This window comes from Halichoerus grypus, chromosome X, assembly GCF_964656455.1.
Source record: "Halichoerus grypus chromosome X, mHalGry1.hap1.1, whole genome shotgun sequence".
NCBI lineage: Eukaryota > Metazoa > Chordata > Mammalia > Carnivora > Phocidae > Halichoerus > Halichoerus grypus.
In genome coordinates this window covers 72,356,043-72,363,152 of record NC_135727.1, presented here as the reverse complement: position 1 = coordinate 72,363,152, position 7,110 = coordinate 72,356,043, and the positions used below count along the sequence as shown (strand labels likewise).

The 7,110-nt window shown below is 48.5% G+C and overlaps 1 protein-coding gene across 4 annotated transcripts; it reads right to left on the bottom strand.

Annotated features, from left to right (window-relative positions):
• Positions 1-497: 497 nt before the first annotated feature.
• Positions 498-5,200, bottom strand: PJA1 (praja ring finger ubiquitin ligase 1). Of its 4 annotated transcripts, XM_078065121.1 has the most exons (3): positions 5,043-5,193; positions 2,580-3,101; positions 498-2,015 (listed from the first exon to the last, which is right to left on the bottom strand). In XM_078065121.1, exons 2-3 carry the CDS (start codon positions 2,870-2,872, stop codon positions 944-946), a joined length of 1,365 nt encoding a protein of 454 aa, XP_077921247.1. In that variant the 5' UTR covers positions 2,873-3,101; positions 5,043-5,193; the 3' UTR covers positions 498-943. The 4 variants fall into 4 exon arrangements, with proteins under 4 accessions (XP_077921247.1, XP_077921245.1, XP_077921243.1 ...); XM_078065119.1 differs by having other exon boundaries at positions 498-2,774; positions 5,043-5,200; XM_078065117.1 differs by having other exon boundaries at positions 498-3,101.
• Positions 5,201-7,110: the final 1,910 nt, after the last annotated feature.

The following is a 7,110-nucleotide window of genomic DNA, read 5'->3' as shown; positions in this document are numbered from 1 at the left end:
CACACCCGACATGGGGTTCGAACTCACACCCCCCGAGATCAAGAGTCACAAGCTCTACCAACTGAACCAGCCTGGCGCCCGGCTCTGAGAGTTTCTATTTCCTGAAAGGGGATTTTTAACTCCTTCCCCCCCGCCCCATACTCATTTTGGATTGGTTTCTACCATTGTTCTTTATTTTCACCATGTTTTTGCATTGTCTCTTTCCTTCCCACAGACTGACGGGGTACTTCTCTATGTGACCTTTGCCCCTAGAGTAGTTTGACAGTCCTACACTTTATTCCTACTTTTAGAAATCGTCACCCTTAATTTTTTGCTGTTGTTGGAGTCAGCATTTCCAGTGACACTCAAGTTTTTCTACTGTTGGGAACACCAGGAAAACAAAACAAAACAAAACAAAATAAACAACCCACAAAACCCTATTTCGGATGCAGGTGCAAGGGATCAATTATAAAGTCACTTAGTACCACCATTTTAGACAAAACCAAACAATTCCACTATACCATGTAAAACCAAAAGAAGAACTTTAATAAGCTTTTACGGCACTGCAATTACAGGAACATTAACCCATAACATGCAACAGAAATGATGCCTTCCGGACGTAGTTAACAGATAAACTTGACGTTACGGTTAACAGCAACATAGTCTACTGAAGAAAACAAATGCAACTTATTTCAACTTTCAGGTTAGAAACTGTATGTTTTTACTGCAATCTCAAGTAGCGCTTAGAAAGTTTAGTCTTCCTTTTTTCTAACCTCTAAGAGACACAATGTGATTTTTAATGCAATCGCACACAACCGTTTTCACATTGGAAATAATCACAAGGAATCAACAGGTGTAGATTAATCACTGGTTTCATTTCCATTGTTAATTTTGAGAGGGCTCCTGCAGTATTGTGGGTTTCAGATGGGGAAAATCATCTGACCAGGAGCAAAGAGCCGCGGACTTAGAGTGGGGGAGGGAACATGCAGCGGCACACGGGGCAGGTGCCTGACTTCTGAAGCCAGATGGACACGCACGGCTTGTGGAAATAGTGGTGGCAAGGCAACTCGGTTGCCACCTCCCCCTTCACATATTCACTACAACAGATGGGGCAACACATTTCCTGCCCCACTGCGCTGTGATCTTCGGTGACCAGGATTTCGGGGAGAGTGTCGATGCTCTCCTTACTCGCCGGCGGGTTGGCCACCTCCACATCCACGGCGAGAGACTCCAGGTGCGCCAGGGCGGTTTCCATCGCTTGGGCCAGGCGTTCTTCAAGTGCCATGTAGGTGAGAAACTGAGGATCCACGTAGGAGATGGCTTCAGCCACCCCCAAGCCGTCTGCGAACCCGTCAAAGAGGCTCCAATCCACTTCGAGGTCTTCGCTCACACTGGAGTCGTCTTCAAGGTTGTTGTTTCCATCCAGCATGAATACCCCGGGCTGCGGAAACTCCTGGCCCGATTCATTATCCCCCTCGCTGCTACTCTCGTTTTCGTTGTACTGGAGCCAAGGAACTTCGCCTTCTCTCGGGGATGCCTGCTCCTCTTCCCGAAGAGATGCTCCTTGGATTTCTTCAAGTTCACTGCCGCCGCCACCGCTGCCGCCGCCGCCGCCGCCGCCGCCCCCACTGGCCCCCGCGCTGGGGCTGGCGGCCGCTCCACCACTTACTCTCACTTGCTCGGGTTCGTGCTCTTCTTTCCCCGGCAGGGTCTCCCAGCTTTCCCCACTGGACGACAGGTTTTGCTCTCGAGCGCGGTACTTGCGACGCAGAGCAGCGGTCCACTCTTTGTCGCTGTCCGAGTCTTCATCACAGTATTTGTAGTAGTCGTCACTGTACGTCCAGAAGTCAGGGTCGGCCATGGTCCGTCGGCGTCTTGGCACCTTCTCCGGCTTCACTTGGTCCTTCCTGGCCTCCCGCTTGTCTTCGGGGTACTTCGGCTCCGAGTAGCCACTTGAACTCTCGCCTCTGGCTCTTCTTGCTAGGCCATCCGAGCGGCCTTCCGCAGTGCTGGTAGTATCCCTCCACCTGGAAGTACTATGTGGCATATCATCATCATCATCAGTATCAAAAAATATTTTTGGTTTCACGCAGTTGGGGCTCGCCACATTTCTGATTTTGGGCCTCACCACCGGCTCCTCTGCACTCTTTGGGGTGTTTTCCCCACCACCACAAATACTCACAGGAGCCCTGCTGGGACGGGCAGGTACATTCTGGCCCCGTCTCTGCCTCTCCAGGCTGTCGCCAGCGGTAGCCACCTTGCCTTCAGCAGATGTCTGAGAGGCCATGCTATTCTGCTGCAGGAACTCGGCTCTGCTAGCAGAGCGTCTTGCCGCAGGGGCCGGGTCTAACTTGTCAAGCTCCTCTCTCACATCACGCTTAAAGCTAGAGAACTGTGGGGGCACCCCAGCCAAAGACCTGGCCCCTTTCTCTGGGTCATACGGCTTATCATCTTTAAACTTGCCAGTTTTCCCTCTCACTGGCGCTCGCTCAACAGGCCCAGCCCCCTCCTCCTCGCTATCATCTGCCCCAAAAGAGTCAACATGTCCATAAGCCATTCCTCTTCTGCCACCCGAGGCCCTGTACTCTCTTGGTGGGTACCTGGAGTAGTCCTCATTATCAACATTCAGGCCGGCTCCAGGGCTCTCACTGTCTTCCCAACTACGACGAGGGATGGAAAATGGCGACCGGCTCCTCTTGGTGGTTTGACTGGGGGCTGATCTGTGCATTGGGACTTCGGATGTCGTCTTTCTCTGGCCGGAAATCCTTTCCTGCTGGCTCGTGGATGGCCTGAAACTGACATAAGCATGCCTTCTTCCATACCTCCTGCCTGTATTGGACTGATACCCTCCTGCCGGCTTGGGCCATACAGGCTTGCTAGATTCCTGACCCATGGCTCTGACTTAGGAGGGTTTCCAATACAGCTGGGGCTCGAGTGGAAAGGTTCCTGCTCCCTGCACAAAGCTTTGGAGATGGGAACGTCAAATCAGTTCGTAATAAAAGAACAGGGAGATCTATTTCCACTTCAGCAGACAGGTAACAGAAAGAATAAGGGACCTTTACAATTAGTTTCACTTTCTTCTAAGGCCTGAAGTAGCATTCCAGTGACTGTCAGGTGTAGACCTGGAACACATTTTTAATGTTGGCAAAATGATTACAAAACTGGGCGGATAGGAGAGCCAGACTTAGGGGAGAATCTGACAGAAGGTGGGGGGGGATGACTGGACGCTGGGAAGGTGGGTGAAGCACTGTGGAATTATGCCAACATGGAAGTGGAGAGACTGTTGCGGTTATTTTATGGGGTGTCTGCGTCTTTTCTGAGCCCTGCAGACAGGAGAAATGCAAATTGGAATAGGATGGAAAATATAGATCCCCACGTGTTCATGAGTGCCTACGTGTCTGTCAGGAGGAGAGGGGCAGGTGAAGGGGGGCAGCCATCCTGCCGCGGAGAGATGCCTGTGTTTGTAGGGGGAGGGGGCAGGTGTGTCGGGAAGAGGCATTAGTGTCAGGCAGAATGAGACCCATTCTGGATGTCGGTAGGAAAATGACAGGTGCGGGTGGGGCTGGCTTCAGAGGAGAGGGGTGTGTGTAAGCATGACAGAAAGACAATGTGCATGCGTGGTTGTATGTGCAGCGGCTGCAACTCTGTGGACGGACGCCTGTGTACCGTGTCTGTGGCAGACAAGGAAGGGTCTGGTGGCACCAGGCAGGGGTGGCCTATGGTCTGTGCGCGTGTGTTCGGCAAAATGGGAAGCAACAATGGAGACGTGTCAGCGTGAGCCAGTGCATCCACGAGAGGGACAGCACAGGAGAGGGATGCGCGGGTGGCCAGTGGGCGGAACAGGGGTCAGCAATCAGAGAAATATGTGTATTCATGAAGCTGGCTAGCAGGGAGGGGGCTTGGTGTCCCTGGAGAAGGATTTGTGTGAGTGTGTGCACCGCAGGGAGCAGCAGAGGAGGGCTGTCTGTGCACATACGTAGCAGACAGGGAGCAGGGCTGGGAGCATTTGTGAGGGCTGGGTGAATGAGAGTGTGGGGGTGCAGACGAATGTATGTGGCATACGAAAGAGGGGCCAGCAATCAAAGGATATCCTTGTGTGTGTATGTGGCAGGCAGGGGCTAAGGCAGCCCCAGAAGGGGTGTGTGAGTGTGTGTGTGCGTGCGCGCGTGTGTGTGTATGCACTCACCAGAGCATACAGAGGCAGAAGGAGGGGGCTGCTTCTGGAGGTGTGTATGTGGCAGGCAGTGAGAAGCAGGGAAAGGCACTGGAGGGTGTGACAGTGTGCAAGAGGGTGTGTATGTGTGTGTGTCCATGTGTGCAAGGGGAAGGGGATGTGCCAGAACCTTGAGTATGGGGGGGGGTTCAGGGAGGGGGCTGCATGTGTGTATGTATGTACGCCCGCGTGCGTGTGCATGCACGCGCGCGTGCCACGCATGCATGCGTGTATGTGTAGGTCCCTGCCCACACAAGCGAGACGTGGGGAGGGGGAGGGGGCCGCAATGTCATAATGAGGGACGGGGGTGGGGGGCGGGAAACGTTATCGGCTCAAACCGCAAATCCAAACCACTGGCCAGGGGAAAAAAGAAAGAAAAGGCGTGTGAGGGTCTAGTTTCTCCCTGGGAATAATTTGTTTTTTTCCGACAACAATTATTTTCCTGGGAACTATAATATATTTACCTAAAAATCTTAACAATTTACCATTCAGCAAAACAACTGCAAAATGGGGGAAGAAAGGCCGTGGAGTGCTCTGCCAAGGGACCAAGAAGGGAGGAAGGAGGAGAGGGCCCCGACCACCACTCCCCTTCTCAAACAGCGGTTAAAGCCATTCGAGTGGGGGCCGCGCCACGCGGAACGGGCTGGGGGACGGAGGACGGAGCCCCCAGACAGGTCGGGGGACACAGGCCTCCCTCTGCAGTCAGGTCGTGCGCCCGCCCCACCCCTTCCCAAGGAGCGAGCCTGCAAATCTGTTCGCTAGAGGACCCCGAATCCTCGCCCCCATGCCCGGCCACCTGTCCCACCGCCCCGTCTGGATGAAGCGAGGAAAGAAACAGCCTTTCACTCACCCAGTCCTGACCCCCGCACGCTTGCTTTCGCGAGGCGCAGAGCTCTCGGACCTCCGACCGCCAGACCGAGCGCCCGAGCCGCGGCTCCTGGTCTCCAGCTCCTCCCCCGGCAGACAGCAACAGGGCGGGCGGCGACTGCGGCGGAGGAAGTGATTGTGGCGTCGCTGGGGCCCGCCCCCTTGATGTGGCGGGGGCGGCAGCTGTTCTCGACAAATCAGGGTGGGCCCCAAAGCATTATTTCATTTTAAATGATGAAATCGTCAAGGATACTGAAAAGGACAGCAAAAAATGTAACCAACCGCCAGCTTTAACAATGTTAAACATTTAGCCATACTCCCTCCTGTTCTGGTGTTTTTTTTAAAGATGAAATCTACACATTCTTTCTGATTAATTCCAATGCTAAAGTAATTATAATAATATATCATACCCTATGTTATGTGTTACGGTTTGTACCAGAAGTATGGAAGATGTGGAACTGTATATCTAGGGTTGTAATTTTTTTTAACCTCGTAATTGAAGCAATTGAACTGTTTACAGTAGAATTTGTTGCTGTTAATTACAAAATCAAGCTTCTCTATCCAAAAGAAATGATCAGTCATGAAGCGCAATACCTGTTCACGATCTGGTAATCGTACTGCAGTTTAAAAAATACTATACCTATACCTTTTGGATTTGTATAATTTCACTAACTCCGAACTCTTTTTTTTTTCAATTGCACTTTACAATGTATCTTTAATATTTACATCGAATGTAAAGACTCCCCATGTTCACGACAATAGCAAAGTTTTGTTCTTGGAAATAAAATGCATAATAGAAGAACAAGAAATATTAGGGGTCACAACATAATAGAAATAAGATGTATGTGTAAAGAAATAATATGTGGAATGTATGTATAAAGAAATAATATGTAGAACCAAGAGAAAAATTCAATCTATCAAAAAGGGCAGAAGTGGGGCACGAGGCAACAAGAAAGGATATTTTTAAAAAGGGCAGGAATAAATCCAAATATATCAGTATGTAGTGTGGATTCACACCTAGAAAAAAGCAGACTCTCCTTTTAAGTATTTTGTTTTTTTGAAATCTGGTTATATGCTGTTTATATGAGTTTCACTTAAAGCAGATATAGAAATGGAAAATATATGCCAGTTAAATACTGGAAGGAAGGAAGGAAGGAAGGAAGGAAGGAAGGAAGGAAGGAAGGAAGGAAGGAGGGAGGGAGGGGAAGGAAGGAATTTTAAAAAGAAAGAAGAAAGGAGGGAAGAGACATGTAGCAATGTTAATATAAGAAAAATCAAGAACTCAAAGTGAAAAATATTAACGAGAACAAAACAGGTTGTTTCATTCACAGAGAAGATGCAGTCAGTAAACTTCCTATGCCAAACAATGTGATTTCAAAGTATATGAGGCTAATATGTTAGAAATATGAAGAGAGATCAGAAAGTTTTCAATTATAGTGGGAGACTTAACCACACTTGTTATGGTATAAATGAACCAAACAGATTACAAAATAAGTAAGGATATAGACAGACTGAGCAATGCAATTAGTAAACCTAATCTCTCTCTATATATTTGTACTCAAGAAAGGATGCATTTTTATCAAAAAATTTAAAGTATTTCAAATATACAGAAAAGTAGAGCATAAAATGCACATTTGCATGTACCTGTCATACAGATTGAGCAAATTTATTTTCTTCAGATTCTCAGATCTGAACTGATACCCTTTATCATTATGTAATGCCCGGATTTATCCCTGATAATGTTTCTTGTTCTGGAATCTGCTTTGTTTGGAATTAACATAGTTACTCCAGCCTTCTTTTTATTAATGTATACCTTCCTCTATCCATTTACTTTTAATCTCTCTATGTCTTTATATTTAAAATGGATTTCTTGTAAACAACATATACTTGGGTCTTTTCTTTTTTTTAATCCATTCTCCTCTCTTTTATAATTTCAATTATATTGCTTATTTTTACGTTTTTTAGTGGTTGCCCTTGAGTTTGCGATGTACATTTGCAAGTAATCCAAGCCCATTTTCAAGTGACACAACACTACTTCGTGGGTAGTGTAG